This window comes from Ixodes scapularis, unplaced genomic scaffold (genome assembly GCF_016920785.2).
Source record: "Ixodes scapularis isolate PalLabHiFi unplaced genomic scaffold, ASM1692078v2 PGA_scaffold7__128_contigs__length_106722199, whole genome shotgun sequence".
Taxonomy (NCBI): Eukaryota; Metazoa; Arthropoda; class Arachnida; order Ixodida; family Ixodidae; genus Ixodes; species Ixodes scapularis.
The window spans coordinates 19,470,029-19,489,207 of record NW_024609882.1 but is presented as its reverse complement, the minus strand read 5'-3'; the positions used below and the strand labels follow the sequence as shown (position 1 = coordinate 19,489,207).

The 19,179-nt window shown below is 46.0% G+C and overlaps 1 protein-coding gene across 1 annotated transcript in view; it reads left to right on the top strand.

Annotated features, from left to right (window-relative positions):
* Positions 1-11,435: 11,435 nt before the first annotated feature.
* Positions 11,436-19,179, top strand: part of LOC8033462 (chorion peroxidase) — a 235,403-nt gene continuing 227,659 nt past the window's right edge. Inside the window, exon 1 of the mRNA XM_029970103.4 lies at positions 11,436-11,768. Coding sequence (XP_029825963.1) covers positions 11,758-11,768 — 11 coding nt within the window. The 5' untranslated portion in view covers positions 11,436-11,757. The remainder of the gene's footprint in view (positions 11,769-19,179) is intronic.

Sequence of the window (19,179 nt, the reverse complement as noted above, 5' to 3'; positions counted from 1 at the left end):
TTTTTTCTCGACTTTGCAGGTAGTGACTGCGGTCGCCTGCTCTGTTTGATTATATCCGAATTACCCGCATCAAAGCAAATTAACTTTTTTTAATATCATTACATTGCCGACTTTTTACATTGGAACTTCAAACGCGCGTAGATTAAATTATGAGTTCATTCCGGGTACTCTGGTATGACGTTCGCTTGGATATGCTAAAAATTTCTTCTCATTTCGCCGAAGGGAAAAGTCATGCAGTAGTCGAGCTCTCTGCACATCCCATCACGTACCTTTTGACTTCGATCATAAAAATAAAAATAGTCGAGAACTGTACCTGCGAGCCTCCAATCAGCATTTGATGCAGTGTCCACTGCGTCTGCTCTATGACCTCATTTTACCACCAGCTCCAGGTTTCATCACACCTTTCTCTTAAATCCCACTCAACTATATCGCCATTTCGAGTTCCGAGAAAAGAATTTCCCTCGGTGTGATGGCGCAAAACAAACGCTAGTTCCTTCAGAACACGTCAAACCTGACCTATATGTAAGGATACTTTGTGAAGAGATAATAACCCACGAACCCTGGATTGAATCCCCAACCCTGCCCGTTTCGATTTAGATAAGCATAGTATCTGCGGCGTGCAGTCACTACTGCGTGATGCACATTAAGGAACCCAGGCTGGCGGTCGTACAGCACCGATTAAATTTCTTATCTACCTCATGTTATCACAATGTTATCATGCCATCTAAGTATCTACCAACCAATTTATCTGACTTTCTGCTGAACTAAAATAAATATTTTTTTTTAAGTTTTGCTTGCCACCGAGCTTGTGCCAGCTGTGCCAACAAGTAACGTGACTGCCTTTGTCAGCAGCGACGTTGGACGGATGGACCTCCACTAATACCTCTTCCAGCGGGTGACACACGTCACATCTGATAAAGGTTACATCAGAATAGACATCACCAGACGAAAATGGGAGCTTCAAACGGGGTCCGATCCAAGCTCGAAACGAAAAAAAAAAAAAAACAAGGGCAGGATTATGTAAAATTTTAATCAGTTAATTATATTACTTCAAAAGTAAACATGTTACTCGTGCGTATTCTTAAATAAGAAAAAAAAATATTAAAATTAATCAAAAGTTAGTATATGAAGCAACGCATTACAAGTGCTACAAGCAATGTACGCTTTATAAGTGTGCTTAGGTTCGAATGAGGTGTTAGCCTCAAGTCATGCACAAAGTACACACACACAAAAAAAGAAAGAAAACGCTGATCTTATGATTTGAGCAGGATCACGCCTTGCAAAAAATTGACGTTCGATTATCCCGAGTCTGAGGTCTTCGTTCTTAAAGATTCTAGAACCAACAATGAAGGCGTGCCAAAGAAATTATCATAGCACCAAAATCTATACTCACCACACGTGTCAATCATATGGTTTGAAACAGTATTGCATGGTATGTTTTGGACGGCGGCAGCATTCAAGCTAAGTCAATTGCGCAGCTCATTTTTTTAATGTTTTTCCTACATGTCCTTTTACACCCTGGAGAATCACGCTGGGCTAAATTATTGTAATTTCTATAAATGGCATCCTGCGTTATGCGATTAATTTTTCTTTCCTGCAGACGACCCACGCTGAGACAACCCAGCACACGAGCGTTCGGTCATGGCATACAATTCTCTTAATAAATATTTCATAACATAAAATAAATCGAGCTGTTGACCATCTCAGTACGTAGCCGGCTACCCAATTATCATTTCATTTTTAATTCTGACATTCTCCCGGTATGCGGGAAGTACATACGTATGACTTGTTTGGCCAAAAGCTACAAATTGTTAAATGTTAAGGGATTAAGAGAAAAAGCCAACAAACATCTTACGAGGCATTCCAAAGCGTTTCCCAAAGTCTGCAGAGTATACATAAGGCACCCTTACGTACGTGATACAAATGCCACAAGCGGTCTTATGACGAAACTTCGAACGGTGGAATCCTTACAACAAATTCTTGCCTAGAACTAAAAACAACTATATGTTCAATTCTACAATGTGTCGGGCTTCCCTAGCATGATTGAGCGTTTATAATCCCGGCTAAAAGACAGCAATGTACGCGCATATATAAAGAGATACCCGTCTCAAAAGTAAATGTAGAGTATGTCCAGACGTATATACGTATATACCCAGTACCCTGCAGGCATTCGCAAACGCGCCTTACAAAGTATGTCAGGATTGTCCGAGAAAAAATCAATGACTTTTTTTTTCTTCGCTCGCCCATCTCGCGTCGTAGCTATTGCGAGCGTATCCTCCTTTCCTTCTTTTCTTTTTTTTACTTCGTTCCGCATACATTTTCCTACTCAAAAAGTAGACAAGGTTGCACGGCAGTACTCCCTCGTGTTCGTGTGTGTGAGTCTGTGCGCGCACTCGCCATCGGAAACAATTGGCAAATGAGAAAACGCTCTTACCTAGCGAGTAAGACTATAAACTCCCTTCACCCCCTAAGCTGACAGTGCGGTGGAAGCTACCTGCTCGTTGGACCAATCACACACCCTTCTTTCACCGCGTGATCGCGATCCAGGCCACACACACACGCGCGCGCAGAGAACGGGAGCTATAGATGACGAAAGGAAGGTGTTTAATTAGGCCGGCAAGGGCATACACGCTCTCACCGCACTGCCACATTGCACTGAGTTGTGGCGCGACGGGTGGTGCCCGCCGGACGAGAAAAGAGTAACGAAAGCATACATATAGATAAAGAACAAGCCGCGGACGCGGGAACAATGCAAAGGTCGGCTTTCCTTACGACATCCGCCGCCATCAGGAAGCCGGGAGCGCTCCAAACGGAACAACGCCCCTGATTAGCAGCCAGGGAAATCAAAGCCTCGTCTTGCCGTTCCAGAGACAGGCAGGAGAAACCGGCCCAACACCTCCTTGGTATATACCAAAGCGCCGCGTAGTGCTGACTTCTCGACGCGTCACCTTTAAAAGAAAGCCAACGCGAAGCTCGCTTGGTCGCTTAATCACTTTCTTATTGGCCGCTCAGGTGGTACAGCCAGGATGCAACATATTCAACTTAGCTTGGCTTTGCAGTTGAATCCGACGGTTGTGGAGACGTACTCGCGTAGGGCCCAATGCGGCGCGGCAAAGGCGGAGTTCAAGTCGTCTGATTCTTGCGCAGGAGTTTGCGGTGACGTCAGAAAAACGCCGAGCTCTGATTGGTTCTGAATGAAGGATAGTGGGTAAACCTCAAAGCAAGCTGCCTTGAGGTCTACCCACTATCCCTCATTGAGAACCAATCAGAGCTCGGCCTTGTGACGTCACCACAACCCCTGCAAGAAAAGCAGACGAACTTGCGCTCCGGATTGGACGCGGAGTCATTGATGGGCTGGGACTCGGGTTCTCGTTGATTGGACACGAGTTTCGGCCGAACGCTGACGCGGCACTCGTAACTAATCAAAGCGTCCGCGATGACCATCGTTAGGTGGCGCCCAAAAATAGGCACTACGAATGCGTTTCCTCTGACGCAGGATCAGGAAAGCAGGACAAGCTGCTCGCGCAAAGCCCTCTACTGCTTACAATCTAGCAGAGCGATCGTTCTGCTAAAGGAGAATGAGATGTGGGTTTTGCAAAAGCAGCTTGTCCTGCTTTTCTGATCCTGCATCAGAGTGTAGGTAACGCGTTCGTCTAGCTAAACCGTGGCGTATTTTGGATAACTTTAATTGGCTGTTGACAGTTATAAATTGTCATTTTTCTTTATTTTTATGACGGCACCGGGGCCTCGACAAACCATCGTTTTTTTTTTTTGTTTTTTTTTTTACCTCGATGCAGCGTACGATGTATTGTCTAAACACACCGAAGCCAATAATAATAGTAATAGTAATATTAATGCCGCAACAAGGTTTACAACCAAATTGTATACGTTTGCGACGTCTATTACATCTGTAGACAGCGTCCTTAAATATAGTACTGGATGCTATGCTACCCAGTTTAAACATTAAAGTACGTTTCGTTAAAAGCCAAGGAAAAAAACATTTTTTTTCAATAATTGAATGACCATTTAACAGTTTATAGTGCTTCATCTCCTTTTCATAAATCTGGTGTTCATTTGGACATAGCTTGTTTTAAGTACGTTCTGGGTGCAATGCCCTTGCAGAAAAAGAAAACAAAAATCTGGCGCACGCGTGAGACATGACAACACGCTTAAAAAAACCTATTAACTATGCTAGTTTGCTTCTTATGTTTTTAAACCACTGAGCGCGAGGGCCAGCAAAAATATTGTGTGTGGGACATTTAATTTGCAAATTGTTGAAAATCACGAAGACGCAAGTTTGAAAGGGCTAACAAAAGTAACGTGAATATCTCATAAGCATAAAAACTATACATTCTATCTAAACCTTTATAATTACATTCTACACATTTTTAAGCATATGCATGCCGAATTTGGTTGTGATAGAAGAATACTGAAAACACAACTTTTTGTGCGCAAACTGTAAATATGCCCCCCCAAAAAAAACGCGTTTGAAATTGGGTTGTGTGAGTGTTTATACAGCCTAGAACTTGGTCTGCCTCACAGGGGCGACGAGTCTCCCAGCTGTAGATGAGAAATTTAGCCAGTGCGGTACAGCCGCTAGCCTGGGGTCTTTAACGTGCATCACGCAGTAGTGACACACGACCGCACGCCGGTACGATGCTCATCCAGATCGAAACGGGCAGGGGTGGGGCTCGAACCCAGGATCCCTGGGTTCTGCAGCGCAAACGCGTTTGAATATTATTAAAGAAGTATAGCGACGTTCTTTCGAAGCGGGGAAAAACATATTTTTTTGTAAATAATTTTTAGTGAGAAACAGAAGCTGCAAGAGAATGCGATGGAGAGAAGACAGCAAGGCCCTCTTCGCAGTTGGGAAAACAGCAGACACAAAAATGGCTTAAATTTACACCGTTCTGAGTCGACAGGAGTTCTTCAAGTGCGCATTTTGATAGTAATTATAAACGAGAAAAAGAAACTAAATAAATATACCTAGATAATCATTTACACATAAATAAATGTTAAAATAAATATTTAAAAAAAACTTAAGGTGGTTTAATATACTATCTACTTCAACGTAAAATTTTTTATTTAGCTAGCCTAGTATATCACGATTCGAAAATAGTAAGCACCAGAAAACCAGAAATCAAACTTTTTTTTGCTAAATATTGTTTTTCGACCCGCATCTTCTCTTAAGCTACATACTATATTACTCGCGTGCTTTAAAAAAAAAGAAAAACTAATCAGCTGAGGATTTTTTAACGTTGTTTAATAGTTTCTTATTGTTTATAAATTGTTCTCCGAGCCGCCTGAACCGGTCCCGTCTGACGTGTTACCGCCTAGAATTTCTTCGGAGCTGTTATATTCTCGCAGAACTGATTTTTCAAATGCCGCTTTCGAGACATTCGCGTCCTAAATTGATTTGCCCGGCAAGAGGCTATCATCACCAGAGGCGCAATATTTCTCGCACCGTCATTTTTCTCAAAGCTTTCATACATCTATTTGTATATGCATCTTTGTTGTTGCGAGCTTTGCTAGATCGCATTTGAAACTAGCGGCTGTCACATCTTTTTCTAGATGCAAATTACAAATTCGCAAACTATAGGTTTGGTAACAAATGGTTACAAATTCGTGATCATTGATCTGATCACAAATGGTAACACATTCGTAACTGTATCGTGATTTCGTTACAAATGGATCACAATTATTCCCAGAGCACTTGCCGTCTGAAGGGTGTTCACACGTAACATAGAAAAACTCCATCTAATTGTTATCTTGATCGTACATTAATGAGAAGAGAATGAACGATTAACTGCGCGATTAACCATCGTATAGCTTGCACACTTCAGCGTTATGTTGGAGCTCGAGAGCGACATGTAAGCTTACAAATCACTGCTAACTGTTCATTTTTGTTTCTACACGGTCTACCATCATCACTTCGTTGGAGTATAATAAGCAGAGTACGACACTGTAAACAAGAGCCCAGAATCATCAGACTTGTTCTATTGTTTTTCAGATACAAACGAAAGGCTGCAATCTCGCCTTTTAACCTAGATGAGTGCAGTTTTTCCACCAAGAATTCCACTCGGGATATAAATTATAAGGCTCGACGCTACGCCATCCAAACGAACCCACCGGTGTTGCGCTTAAATTCCCTGTACCGTTCCGTGTATCTTTAAGAATGCCTAGTCAAAGTGTATCCTTTTTTCAGAACTCAAAACAACAGCTCAATCAAGTGGAGTCAACATTCGAAAGATATTTGACACAAATGAGAGTGTCAGGACACTAAGCACAACAAAGTATATCCGCCCCTCCCCTTCCTCTTGTTCCCACCATCAAAACTATGTCAGTCAGCTCAATCCCCACCTTTCGTAGTATAAGGTATCAGAAAGACACGTGTCCTTGAAAGCGTGCCCTGGAATGTAATGACCACAAGGCTCTCTAAATCTTATTGTCTTTTTTTTTTTTTTAATGCGAAACCTGCCGTTTCACTTAAGCGATTCGGCGGCATGACAACCTAAACAGACCAGCAGAGCACGGCTGCGCGGCATTGAGCCGAATTATTAGACCAAGCTACGCTACACCCGAGTAAGCCGCAAAAACCAAATCAGGCGCACCCTGGAGGCACGGCCCATCTAAATTGAAACAAGCGGGACACAACAAACACTCTAAACGAACATACACGTAAACATAAAGGTGCATGGCGCGAGCGTCGCTAAGGAAAAGTCAAGCGCGGCTAACCGCATCAGCGGGTGCTTCACGGATTTCAAGTTTCCCTCTCCGCGGGAGCGCGAAAGTTCATGTCAGAAAGTAAGAAAAAAGGAAACCGAAGAGACGCCCGAAGGCGTTCCCGTCGCAGAGTCGCTGAGGCCACGAGCAATTCAGCATGGATTAAGTCGTCTGCGCCGGACGCTGGTCGACATTGGAGCGGGGGAAAACATGAGAAGATCACCTCGCGTCGTGATCGTGTTTCAGCTAGGCGTACCCCCCGAGACCGCCACTTAATTGCGTAACCCGTAAGGTAAATCGGGGACTTATACCGGCTTACATTGAAACCGACGTCAGAGATTTTGCTACTAAGTCGATTAAGGGACATGATTAGTTATTTTGTTAAAGCACGCCAATAGTATAGGCAGCTTACTTGAAGATGGCGGCGAGTTATGTTCCACTACTTTAGGGAGAATTAAGGATACGAGTACAAGTTCGTAGCAAAAGGATGGACGGATCTATAACTAGGTAACTAGAGATTAAGACTCGACGCACGCACAGATAAAGATAAAAGCTATCAATTATTTCAATTTCAAAAGCGCTATCTTTACACATTGTGTTTAAAGGTGGTGTATCAATGGTGATTGCGGACAAGTGATTAGACTACCCAATTCAATGCGAATTGATATATCTAGTAGTATTTTAAATACCACCTAGTCATTTAAGGATCAGCCTTGATTCCTAACACAACGGTTTAACGCCATTGGTGGGACCGAAAAATGTTGAACATGCAGGGGTAAGCCTCACCTAATAGTTTTTCATGAAATTAAAATTGTGTTTGTGTACCCCACCTCCTTATAGAACCTCGCGAAAATTCGCGGTATTTATCAATGAATAATTATACGAATAGATCAGGGCAATGCACCGCTGCCTTTTTGTTTCCTCGCTTTCAAAGCCTCAATTGCGTTGAAATTAAAACAAAATAATGTTCTGTCTATGTTCATACAGCCTAGAACTTGAACTGCCTCAACGGGCGACGAGTCTCCCAGCTGTAGATGAGAAATTTTGCCAGTGGAGTACAACGGCTAGCCTGGGGTCTTTAACGTGCACCACGCAGTAGTGATACACGACCGCACGCCGGTACGATGCTCATCAACATCGAAACGGGCAGGGGTGGGGATTGAACCGAGAGTCCCTGGGTTCTGCGGCGCGAGCTTTCGCTCCACAAGTTCCGAGCTACGGCGTGCTAACGCACTCGGCCACCGCTCCCCACTTCAAAGCCTGATAGGAAGAATCCAAATTATAAAAGCTTAATGCCCCGGCCTCCGAATCATGGATGAGGAAGATGTGACTCCAACGCAACACCAATATAGGATCTCATTCACACGTTGGGCCTCCGCAAGACGATTACAATTCTTACTCGTTTCCTTCTTCTTGCATTCGGCTAAAGTTGGCACGTGTCAGAGCGCGGCACTAATTGGGAGTGGGCGGCAACCTTGCTCCGACGAGAAAGGCAGCCAAGGCCATCACATCGCATGCCGCTATATCCCGGGTACACAGACAATGAAACCTGCTCTGCGAGTTTTAGGGCAGAAAAATTAAAAAAAAAAAAAATGAAAATAATGAAAATAAATCGCCGGCACCGGAGCCTCGGCGAACGGCGCCTGAATATTGGTCTTTGTATAGAGCTGACCCATAGTAGAAAAAAGGAAGATATATGATTTGGTTCTGCACAGCCGTGGTGCTGGTTAGCTTCGCCTCAAGGCACTTCTTGGCAAGACCGTTACCATGCACACTCTCCAAGACGCAACCCGATTTAACAGCGATCCTGTGATCAGACGTGCTCCGCAATGTCATAAGTCGTCAGCAAACTACTAATAAAAAAATGTAAAAAACAAATTATTATTTTTTTGCTTGTAACATGCGTTTTGACGAAGCTCGTCGCCCGGTATAAGGTGTCATACCACTGATGTTCCGGTGTCTTAAACGTAACGTAAGAAAATGGTGCTGTGCGATCCAGCCTTTAGGCGCGGATGCTCATCACTTCACTGCAGTCACTGGCAGGATTACGAGGGCCGGGGGTCCTTCAGTCCCCCACAAAAATATCTATCCATTTTCTACAGACTTTCTATACAGTATATAGTGTATCGGCGACGTGAGCGATCGAAAGCGTCGCTGTGGTCGGCCTGCCACGATTGGCCGAATGCTGACTATGACGTCAGCAAAGGATTTCTTATCGACGGAGATAAGAGGAATAGAACAGCTTTAATTTTGACGGTGTTGGCAGTGTAGCTTTGAGAGTACAATAATTTCAAGCTTTCCACCATGCTAATTACAAACAACTTCGAACTTGTTGATTGCAAGGTAATGACGTCACCTCAGGGAACCATAGGGGTGCGCCACCAAAACATCTCGCCGCTAATACGGCGAGCAAGTGTCCTAAAATCCGTCTTTGGCGCTTCGAAACGCACAGAGGGGCACCCCAATGTAACATCGAGAACGTGTAGATAACGTGCGATCACGAGTCAGCCGGGCCCGCGCTCCCATTGGTCAAGGGCGGGGGTAAAAAAAACGCACGTGGGCGCATTTAGGGGGTAAACAAACGCACGAGGTGCGCAAGAGCGGGTCAACTTGCACGCCGCATAAAAGCTACACACATATATATATTTTTTTAAATATGTGTCCAGTTTTTTTTTTTTTTTTTTTTTTTACGGTCTATAGCTTTTTGGTTTTTTTTTTTCTGATTGCTTTTTATAGGACTTAGTGTACGAAATTGAACAGCGATTGTGTGAAAAAAAATAAATAAAAAATTTACCAACTTTTCTATCTCTTTCTATGGCAACTGGCCGGTTTTCCGCCAAAAAAGCAACAACAAAAACTTGTGAACAGTTATTTTAGGTTTACCATTATACATCCAGAGAAATATAAATACGCCATTTGCCACGTACATATATGCACACATCGCAAATTCACTCCCCATAGAGGATTCAGAACACAGTTTTTTTGCTTTAATCGTCGTTACATGGTATAGTTATAGGCAGAAAGATGCATTCATTAAGACGTTCATTCCATCGTACAGACACAGACGAACACAAAGTGAATCTTATTTACAAACTTTACAAAACACACATCGCATTTTCACTCGGCATCTTGTACACGTGACCTTCTGAGAGGGGAAAATATACCTAAAAAAAACACTCGTTATTCGGAAAAGTTGGCTGCTCCACCGCTATATATACCCTACAGCCGACAGGTATAATCATTTGAATGAAGGCCACACCAGATGTTACAAGGATTACAAGTATGTTGCATTTCCTTTCGCCACTAATTCGCACAAAATGCGGTGTCTAAGGGTTGGTGAACCTAACCTTAAAACATTGCAAGAGGCGATAATTATTTGACACGGTCGGAAAAGCAGATATTCGCAAGAAACTCCAACTGGGTGAGATGTCGCTCCTCCGCACTGCATCTTATTATTCTATATATTATAGTCTATAGAGATTCTTAAAACAATTGATGACAGAAGGTCTATTGAGACGTCGTGATAGAAATTCTAAAGCATTTCTATCGTTTGCCTTCTTTAGACATCGCTTGAAACAAAGTCTATAGAAAATGTACTGAAAACAATTGTCGCTACGACGTGACTGGATAGGAAGTGGGAAAAGTCGTTTAAAATGTGGCTAGGATTTCTACGCGACAAGAAACTAGAATAGAGAAAGAGACGAGAGCGCGCGGGGGGCGTCAGGACACCGAGGTCTGATTGGAAGACTTAGTGGGTAGACGCAAAGCTAGCGGCCTTTGTCCCTACTCACACCTGGAACGTGTTCGATTGCCAATCGCCGGCGTCCAGCGTTCCGTCTTCGAACGCGTTCAAAGAGCGAGTAGAAACAAAGGCGGCAAGCTTTGCGTCTACCCACTGAGTCTTTAAAATCAGAGCTCGCCGTCCTGACGTCATCGCAACCCCTGCGCAAGAAGCAGGCGAGCTTGCGCTGCGCATGCCTTCGACAACGCTCACGAGCACCAATCGCGCTTGCGCAGTCCAAGTATACGACAAAAAGGTAACGAGCGCGCACTGGCGGCCGGGCACCGGAAAGAGACGCCCTGTCGTTCTCATTCCGTCGTCGACGATATAGCCTCAAAGGCCACTTCGAAGTGGCAGGGAGACGACCGTCGGAAGTGGGACCACGATGTTCGTCAGTGATACCCAGCCCCCAACAACTGCAGCTATACCGTCGAAACGTGCCGGCATCCAACAACGCCGCCACACATAGTCGCCAAAACAGCACGCAGGCCTACAAACACTCGCCGCCGACACTAACGCAAGCCCCGATGCCACGAATCGTCCGTCCCCGGGGAGGGACACCGCGACTCTTTAACGACCGAAGAGTCTCCGAACAACCGCGAGACGTTCCGGCGAAGGCGGACCGAGCCTCACCGGGAGCACGGAGACGAGCGCGAGCGACGGCACACTCAGCGTCGGCGGAACTGGGCCACACGCCACCAGCGAGCGGAGCGCGGGGCGAGCCGACCGACAGAGCTCCCGCCAGAACCAACCCTCCCTCGGAGTCCCGTTAGGCGAAACGTCCCGAACACCCATCGGCGCAGCAGCCAGGCAAGACACAGCCCTCCCTTCTCAATACCCTCTTTCTTCAGCCGTTCCTTCCTCGTCTGGGCTACCCTCTCCCGCACAACCTCCTCGCCTCTATATAAAAACAGGTCCGCTGAATCTAGACCGTTTTCTCTCGAGAGTCGGTCGACGGACACTGCGTCTTGTGAGTCGACGCTGCCGGGGTCGGCTGAATCGTCATTCAGCGCCGTCGAATCGACTCGTGACTGCTCCTCCCTGGTCGCATCGGATCGTCGGGTTTTCAACCACCCGCCGGTGTTGTGTGGAGTGCGCGTGCGTTGTGTGCCACCGTCGTCGCTGTCCTCGTCGCCGTCGGAGGACCCTATAAGTCGACTCGGAAGCTGTCGCCCCCTGCGTGATTCTTCGAGTCGACTCGACGAGCGGAGGGAACTGTGCGCGGTGCGACGACGAGATCAAAGTCGCCCACGATGATCCTTAGGTAGGTGGCACCGCTAGCCTCATCCGCTGCTGGGAGGAGGGCTGGGGAGGGGGTTGTCCTCGTGCGTGTGCGTGTTCTTCCCTATAGCTCGCAACAAGTCCCTGGATTACACGGAATCGATTCCCCTCATGGATGTCACGGTAGGTGCTCTACATTTCGCGCACCAGTCGACTTGCCGACTCTTCCGGTGTTTTCGTCTCCAACTGGACGACCGCGGGCCGTCGGAAAACAAAACGCGACCTGCCATATTCGCCAATTTTTTTCTTCTTTTTTTTTTTGTGTGTGTTTGTTTTTATACCCACTCCTATGCAGCCAAATTTCAGACTGAATAAGACGGGCTTGACAGATCGGCCCGATGTTAGGGAGTGAACGAGCATAGTTTGACATGAAATTGCAAAAAAAAAAAAAAGCCATAAGACACACACATTCACAACGTTCGACAAAGCAAACGAACGCAGTGAACTCATTTTCAATGACGACAAGTTTCAATTTACCCTTCAGTTTTGACGTCGGCGAAGGCGAGAAAATTAAGTGATAAAAGAATCTAAATTTTCCACAGTTAAAATTCGACCACCCCCACACGCCCGAAACTGGGGAAGTAAAAGTCGCAGGACTTACACCTCTAATCGAACAAGTTAAATAGCGGCAAATGTTAAATAAAATTTAGTAAAAAAAAAACCCTTCGAAGAAGCATTATTTAAGTCGTTACTGAAACGTCGTAAAAAAGGAAAACGAAATCAGCTCGTAACATCACTTCTCACATATAAACTAAAGAAACCTGCAACGTCTACTTTCCCGCAAAGCGCTTAGGAAAACCAATCACTGCAATCTGCGGAGGAGCTCGGCCAATCACGCGAGACCGAAAATATCTTTAGGCCTAGAAAGGGAATCGCTCCGTAACCCCACTGACCATGATGAAACATCGCGCGCTTTACTCTGTTTCGCTCTCCAAGTCCGTCTGCGGTAGATCGCCATACCATCCGATATCAACCAATCATCGCTAGGCGTGATACCAACCAATCACGCATTGCGATCGATTCAATCCCTGCGCTATCCTCTTTTTTTCTCTCGCGTGATTGGCTTAGCTATATAGTGATGGCGAACGCAAAATGGCCACGAGTGTCGTGACGGTGCACTTTTGAAGGGGCCTGATTGGCTCCCTCGGATACGCCTGCGGACAGACTTCAAATGAAACGGAGAACGCCTACTCGGAGCGCAAGTTCGTCTGCTTCTTTTGACGTCAAAACGACGCCAAGTTCTGATTGGCTCTGATGGAGGGATAGTGAGTAGACCTCGAGGCAGCTCGCTTTGAAGTCTACCCACTATCTTTCAATCGGAGCCAATCACAGGAAATTACAGCTCGGCGCCGTTCTGACGTCAAGATAAGCAGACGAACTTGCGTTCCGTATACACGCGGTTCGCGAAGAGCAATGGAGTTCGACCACCCGCCGCTCTGGAAGACGAAGTGACCAGTGGCGAGCGGCAAGCGATCGGAGAAGGAGCAAAATGTAAGCGCACGGTGGCAATGACCGTGACCAATCGCTGCGCGACCCACGGTCACTCCGAGAAAAAAAAAGGGAACTTCAAGCAAATCACGCGGCCCACAAAAAGCGGAACCGCGCCGACAGCGGTATACCCTTCAACGATTCACGACAAACCCGCCTCTGATTGCAGGCTACGTCGGGTCGAGGCGGTCAGAAAGCACAAACGACGGCAGACGCACACACACACATACACAACTTTTGCCGGCGTTGACCACGCGGTTCCGGTAGGAGTATAGCGAGTTTGTCGAACCCTTGAAACTTTTTGGTTTTATATTTTAAGAGCTAGAAAAAAAAAAACGGTTGCGATATTACTTTTTATGTATAACTGCTCAAAACATGTTTTACACGGTGAATTTACCCGAGTCCGTGGATTTCTAAAAGGAGATCACAAACAGAGAAAACGTTTCTGTCCACTAAACTTGAGCTGTGTTTGAGACCTTTCTGTGTTCGTGTCGTGTTTTAGAAAACCCCAGTCTCGGGTAGATTCGCGACGTTTGCCTGCACCAGCTTGCCTGCACCGTCGTTTTTTGTTCAAGATTTGTTTTATCCATTCAAGTATTCGTAATGCTGTTTTTTTTTTTTTTTTTTTGTTTTTTTTGCATTTCTGACTACCCTTTGACATACCACGACCATTTTTTCCTGTGCGGATGACACAAGCAATACAAGGGGCCGACTTCCAATAGTCAGCGTGTCAGCTATGACTATGCGAAAGAAAGCGCAGACAAAGCTATGTGCACCCAAAAGCGTAGTGATACGTGAAGTCGAGTTTCAAGCCCTCGCGTTCCCAAGGTTCGGCAGGCTTCCTACCAGGCTGTCTAAGCTAAGAGGCGGATTCTAGCAAGTCTGCCCTGGTTCTAAACACAAATAGACTCGACGTCGCTGCATTTTTTATATCTATGTATTGTTTTACAACGATGAAGAGCCTCTGACTGAATACAACACGAATCTCGTGCTTTTCCGCCTCTTGCAAACTAACCAGTGTAGCACGAGCGATTATGCACCACCGTGGACAATATAAGCGCTAACAGCTGAGCAAGTCTCCCTGCCGCGTACGCTATAGCCTCGAATAAAAGCTTTGACGAAGACTATAGGTATTGACAGCTGAGAAGAAGACGCGGGTCTTTGACCAGTCCCGCGATCACCCGATTATCGCCCCGGGGGCAGCGAAATTTCGGCCTGGGTCTATTAGAACGTCTAAAGACATGCTACTAAGCAATCAGAGTCAAGATAGTTAGCGACCGTCTTGCGTTTCTGTCGCTACTCATTGGGATAGACAAGGGAGCTCCGTCATGCCGAATGTTCCCTTTTATTTATACCACCAGGCGAGCGCATCCGTTATCGATATATGAATTGCAATACGCAATCTTTTCTTTCGCGACGGACTGCAAAGCTGCGCACGAAGAGATTACACGTGCTGAATACATGTCCACGAAGAGATCTTCATCTTCGCGTCTCAGATCGACGATGATTGGCACAAAACGTGCTCTGGCAGCGTCGATGCCACGGAAGAAAAAGGGCGGATATTTACGATCCTATGTGGGTCATGGAGGCACGCAAGGTCCTTTCTTTTTTATACAGGGAGTTCCATTCGGTCGTAAAGAAATGGTAAAAATCCGCGTAAATAAGCCAATAAACGCGGCGCATTAAAACTTTTCACAAAGGTGTATTGAGATGGTGCGCTTGACATGCTCAAGTTGCATGAGTGTGCCGGTTACGGGGAATAAATTGTAAGAGAAGAAAATCCTCTTCTTTCATATGCGCCGGAGAAAAACAGGAGCTGAAACCGTCGTGTTGACGTTGCTATTCGTGTATAACACCATGCGGTACGAAAAAATATATATATATATAAAAAAGCTTCTCAGAGGTGATTGCTCTCAAGCGCATCAAGCAGATCCGAGCGCGTGCGGTACCACGAGTTGTAATAGGGACTTTTAGCGAAGCGTTACCGTGTTCGAGGTGCCGCACTACCGGAGCCTTTGAAGCATGCTTTTAAGCGCACGCCAGTGTGGTACCGTAACCGCTTAAAATCACGCTTCAAAGGCTCCGATATTGCGGTCGCAGAACGCGATAACGGTTTGTTAAAAGTCCCCAATGTTAACCGGACGGTTTGCGTCTGTTTTCCCTCTCCCGCATAGAAATTCAAGTAAGATTTTCTTTCCTTGCATTCTTTTCTCCAGAAACCCATACTCGCGAAGCTTGAGTATGGTAAATGAATTTCATAAAGACACCTTTTTTGAAAATTTTCCTTGCACTGCGTTAATCGGCTTTATCAGACAGCTTTCTTCGTGTTTTTTTTTTTTTTTTTTCCTTTTTTTTTTACGACTCTATTACGGTTTGGAACTCCCTGTAGGGTCGATAAACACACTGAAATACCTGAGGATCAGAATTTATTGAGTTTATTAAACAATACAACCTTCAGAGCGGGACAACCTTCATGACCTAGATCCGCCTCTTTAAGTCAGCAAGATATAGAGACACACCAACGCGCGTCTTCTGATAAAACCAGAAAACTTGCCAGGTATCTTACATCCACGAAAACAATGAATTATGCGCTCATCACATAAATCAATCGAGTTTCTTTTTTTCTTTTTTTGTCTGTGTGTGTCCTGCGCAATTTTGTTTGGATAGGGAATCTTATCATAATTCTCACCGGAAAACTGGCACGACGGATATACAATTAGTCAGTGACAACTTGAAAACGCACGATCATGATAGGCCACCTATCATGATCAGGCTTCTTACTTCGTGATTGGCTCTGCGGCTTTCGTATCGGTTAATACCGCAATGTCTTTGGTTGCGAAGCGATATAAAATGCTCGTTTCTTAAGCTATAAGAGGCAGTCATACTCACAGAAACTCCGCGTTATGTAATGTGCTTTCGTCTTGTATTGTTTATTCGGATAATCCAAGGCCCGCAACAGAGGCCAAACTACGAGTGTTAAGTCGGGGGTCACACTGCTCGTACGTCATACAAAAGCTAGTCTGCAATCCCGAGTCACCGCAAGGTCCGTGGTTCGAATGCCGCCTGCCACGTTTTCTCCTCGAACTCATTGCCCAAGCGGCATTCGAAGCACAGATCTCGCGGCGAATCGCGTTCGAATCTGTATGAAAACTGTCTTGTGTAGTTATTCACCGGACGCCATATTAGAGGGAGATGCTTAGAGGGCACGCTCAGAACGAGCTCACATTAACAGGCCGCGAAGACCGGCAATCTTGATGGTGCGCAATGCACGTTGCGAACGAACTCTCGCCGTAAGCACGTGCTCAGAAGTCGTGTACACAACTGTGTCCGCACTGAATACTCCCAGGCTTTACGTTCACTCGACAAGGAGACACGCAAGAGCATTTTTTTTTTTACGGCAAAGAAGAACTCACGCGTTGCGCGTGCACCGCCATCATCTAGTACTCGTCCACGTGCTCGACCTTATTTCTATCATTCACCTTACAGCCCATTTCCCCCGTCTAGGAGACGGCACGGGCAAACAACGCCGACACGGGAATCATTTTTGACCTAGTGTATTATAGACCCATCTCACCGCGCAGTTTGCCTACGCCACCGCTGCCGCAATGCATCGCGGGAACTCAACACGAAACGGCTCGAGCCCTTGCATGCACAGCCGTCTGCTTCCTGTGAACTAAAGTTATGGCGGCGTCACGCATGCGCCGAACGCTTAGTGAGATCGGTCTGTTCACCCCAAACAGACAAATACAACTTGTCACACTCGAGTCGTTTACGGAGAGCGCGGACGCGCCGAAAGATCCGACACAGATAGAGCGCGCGGAGGCAGTTCCTCCGCAACCTTCGTTCACATTTCGGGGCGGGAATGTTTCCTCTTGAAATCAAAGATCACTAAAAAAAAAAAACAAAAAAAACGCATCGCAGAACGTGATTGTTTTATGTTTCCGTGTTTTTGCTTCGTGATTCGACGTTCGGCATTCCTATCGGCAGACTCCAAAACCTCATTGGCTAAGGAGCGGTGGCAAACTGCTCAGAACTCGACGCACCCCGCAATTCTTAACCCGTCAGTAACCATAATTATTTTGAACGGCAACCTTCATTCGTTCTAAACAACGAGCAATTTCTGATCCAGCAAACATTCCACGCCGTAATGTCGAGCCTTCCACAACGCTACACACACGCATCCACATTCCAGCATGAAAAAAAAAAGTAATTGAGGAGAGCATATATGAGCGGAATCCCAACTATTTGTTCGAACTTTCCCCGCAATCGAGATAAGTGACCCACAGGCGCACACACACAGACACACATAGACGTGCACACACACAGACATGCACAGACACACACGCATATATAGCCCGTCCCGCTACGAACCTCACCCGCGGGGTATTCCAGAGGAAGGACTCGCGCGCACGCGACCATACCAGAAGTGCACATATTTCAGAGCCGGAGGAAGAGCATCAAAAGCACGCGCCGCAAAAAAAAAAAAAAAAAAAAAAAAAAAAAAAAAAGAAAGAAACAGTGCCCACATTCGGGACGAATCAGGAGGAAAGCAGAAGAAGAAACCTTTAGTGGCAAGCACGGAAAGGCAAAGAAATAAGTATCGGTTTCGCCCGGCTTTTTATTTATCATCGTTTATTTCTTTTAACGCTTTCTCCCGAACCTGTTCCCCCTGAACGCGCTTAGCGCATAGCGGCGCCGGCAGGAGCAAGCAAGCAGGCAACGCGGGTCTCTCCAGTCGGCGCACTGTCGCCAAGCCAGAGTTTCCTCTACCAAGCGCGCGATCCGCATTTCGCTTGTCTCCTCGGAGATCGCCTAAACGATACGAACAGGCAATCTGAACGAAAAAATAAATAAATAAATAAAACGAAGCTTAGAAACAAAACAAAGAAACCTTCGAGCCTCGAAGTAGGCCGCTTGTGGAAACCCGACGACTGTTTTGTGCCGCGCCTCGCGTTTTAGAAAGTGCGTCTACCGTTATCCTATAAACGCCGCACGGTATACAGAGAAACGGCGACACACGCATAAACTGAGCGCGTTCTGCGTCGCCGAATCCTGCGATGTCGTTGGGATGGTTCCCGCGTCTGCTCAACTTCGGGGACATATAACACGCGTATGGTAAAATATACGAGTCAGCCATTCGTAGTAGGCAGGAACATTATTGCATTGCATCCGAGTCAAACGGTTTTTGACGGGGAAAAAAAGAAGAGAGAACAAAACGTGAGACATAGATGAGTTCATTGACTACATGAGGAGGGCGGGACCACGGTGGTACACGGCGCAAATCCAGGTCGTGTGTTCGACTCATATTCATACAACTGGTGCGCTATCTCGACGGGTAACAATGGGAATACAGCCAAGAGCGCGACTTGGTGTCGGTGTCATAGTCGGGGACGACTTTGTTTCTGGAATTTTCGAAGAATAACCGCGCGCGAGCGCATTACCCAGCTTTGGCTTTATTGTCAAGAAAAGTTGTCCCCCAAGTATAGAACACAAAAGAAATGTGTCTACAGAGGATGACAGAAGTGGCGAGCATAAGGCAATATAGTGGAGAAAAGGACGGGTTGTCTGTCACAAGCATGGGCGAGGCAGTACGCGTGTAGCTAACAGAGCGTACGAGTGTGTGTATACGAAGCGCATACCCGAAGCTTCGCATTGGAAACGTTACAGCAAAAGAACTGTACGTATTCCTATCGAAGGTACAGCTTTTCATGGGGCGACCGTAGAACATCGATGTTTTTTGGTCATCAAGGGCTCGATCAAGTTAGGCCCTGTAGCCGAGAAAAAGAGCCATGGCAGTGCACTCGACGACTAGCCCTGACAAAGAGAAAACGAAAGAGCGTTAAATCATAATGGCAATTTCAGAGCAATCGAGCATTCGCAGACGATCGCGAACGCGCTGAAACAAT